Source organism: Silurus aristotelis (genome assembly GCF_946808225.1).
Source record: "Silurus aristotelis genome assembly, chromosome: 2".
In the NCBI taxonomy this organism is placed as follows: domain Eukaryota; kingdom Metazoa; phylum Chordata; class Actinopteri; order Siluriformes; family Siluridae; genus Silurus; species Silurus aristotelis.
The window spans coordinates 38,871,290-38,873,789 of record NC_139575.1 but is presented as its reverse complement, the minus strand read 5'-3'; the positions used below and the strand labels follow the sequence as shown (position 1 = coordinate 38,873,789).

Genomic DNA, 2,500 nt, shown 5'->3' with positions numbered 1-2,500 from the left:
CTTTATCAGTTCCCATGGGTGGACTGATGGAGTGCTGGACTGATGGAGTAATGAAATGATAGAGTGATGGAGTCAGTAATCTCTCTCTCTCTCTCTCTCTCTCTCCACAGTTTAGAGCGTGTGAAACTTAGTTCTCTCTCTCCCAGTTTCTGCACGCGCTCTGCTTCATAACCACTTCCTGTTGCATGTATTAATAGGAAAGTCGAAGCTCTGCTTTTTGAGGGTCTTTCTGCGGGTCTTTTTCACACCTGAAGCTCTCAGAGAGGTTTTTCAGATTCTCACTCAACTTAAAAAAAAAACTTCTGATTTTTTTTACAGAAACATTTCATGTATAATGTATGAAGTCTATGTGCTCTTTCTTCTGTTTATGAGGCTGTGTTTCCTGCACCGGAAATGTCACAACTGGGGTGTTGTGTGTGTGTGTGTGTGTGTGTGTGTGTGTGTGTGTGTGTGTGTGTGTGAGAGAGAGAGAGAGGTCCTACATACATGTGGTCCTACAGTCCTCTAACAGTAATCAGATAACGAATAAAAGAGAAAAAAAAAAGAAAAACGGAATAAGAGAGAATTATATCATAAAGACTAAGGGTTACCGATCAAGTGTGTGTGTGTGTGTGTGTGTGTGTGTGTGTTTATCATTTAAAGTTTAACAGGAAATGGGTTGCGGGTTTGTGCTGCTCTGACAGGAAATGCTGAACCAACTGCCAATCAACCAATCACGATCAGCAGGACAGAGAGAGCAGCTGCAGTGAAATGTTTGATAGAAACACACACACACACACACACACACACACACACATCTGAATTATGTAGTTTCTTTATTAAAGTGAATATTTGTTAGTAGCTCCGGGTGCTGAAAAATCTGCTGCAGGAAGAAGAGGAGTGAGTTTTAGGGGCGGGGCCTACTGTTGTATAATTATAATAGAAATCAATCAGTGTTTGAGTCATTAATATCACTATTATTAGATCAGTGTGCTGAGAGTCACATTCGAGTCTTTACACATAAACTGAGGTGATTAAGTAAATAATTACTTGAGTCTTGTGATTTAAAAAAAAGTTGGAGGGTCTGGGACTCAGCCTGCTGCTGTGTTAATTGATCTCCAACTTCCTGACTCTTTTCTTTGTTGCGTTCAGGGAAACGCTTTCGCTCCTTGAAAGCAAACACAGAGAGAATGAGGAGGAGCTTCTTCCCGCAGGCCATTCTGAGTTTAAACCAGGTAACACCCAGGATTTAGTACTGTACCTCTCGGTCTATCTTCATTTATTTCTGCACAACTTTTTTGCACTATTGTATGTGTCATGCGGCGAACGAACAGAGGCGGAAGCCGGAGAACAGTTCGCTTTACTTTAATGAAAATAAAAAGAGCGATAAGCAAAAATCACACAAACCCAAACACACAGCAGTCCAGTAGTAGTCCCGAGTGAGATATCCATGGTACGCCCTGGAGGGGCGAGGTCCACAATGTCCAGGGACGAACACACGGAAAGGATAGGGATAATCCTGGGTGCGCTTTGGGGAGAACGCGCAGCCGTGAAGAGAACGTGTAGGACCACGCAACAGCGCCACATACACGAACATAAATTAACAATAACGGACAAAGGAGTGTGTGTGAGTGAAGGGTATAAATAGAAGCTGGGGATAAGTGAGTGAATGAGTACCAGGTGTGCACAATGAAGCCGGAGCTTCAGAGAATGCAAAGGGGGCGTGGCAGGTGGATTCCTGACTGTATGACACCTTACCTCTGGACTGTCACTTTAACTCTGGACTGTCACTTTATACCACACTGCACATGGACACTTTAAGGAAAATCACTAAATCACTATAATTTGTACTGTCAGTATCTGCCAAACACATCCAGATTCTTGAATACACATACACTGGCGATCAAAATTAGAGAACTATGTATAAACAATTGAACAATACTGAAATAATGTCATCTTCACCGCTGAACAGTTGAGGGAGTTTTTGTCCTGTCTATACCATGCTACCAGAACACCTTTTCCACAAAATAACTAAGGCATTTAAAAAAAAACATTATTTTGCAGAAAACACACATCAAAATTAGAGAACACTTTCAGATAACTTCCAGTTATTGGTGTTAATCTGGTACCTGGTGCTAATTTCCTTGATTATCTGTCAACCCCTATTTAACTGGCAGCCTAACTTCCAGTTCACTGACTCTGCAAGATGGTGGGCCGTTCCTTCAACTGTTGAGCAGTGAAGATGACATTATTTCAGAATTGTTCAATTGTTTATGAATTGTTCTCTAATTTTGATCACCAGTGTATATTTTCATATATGTTCTATAGTTTATACTTTTTTATTTTTTTTATCATTAAATTCTATTCCTTTTTAAGCTTAAATTTCGGATAGTCGTAAAAAGCATTACACTGCATGTCGTACTCTATGTGTGTGTGTGTGTGTGTGTGTGTGTGTGTGTGTGTGTGTGTGTGTGTGTGTGTGTGTGTGTGTGTGTGTGTGAGACATCAAATTTTAACTTGA

At 40.8% G+C, this 2,500-nt stretch overlaps 1 protein-coding gene across 1 annotated transcript in view; it reads right to left on the bottom strand.

Annotated features, from left to right (window-relative positions):
- Nucleotides 1–162, bottom strand: part of rasal3 (RAS protein activator like 3) — a 19,095-nt gene extending 18,933 nt beyond the window's left edge. Inside the window, exon 1 of the mRNA XM_083526629.1 lies at nt 1–162. This exon is cut by the window's left edge and continues 510 nt beyond it. Coding sequence (XP_083382755.1) covers nt 1–16 — 16 coding nt within the window. The 5' untranslated portion in view covers nt 17–162.
- Between the last annotated feature and the right edge of the window lie 2,338 nt (nt 163–2,500).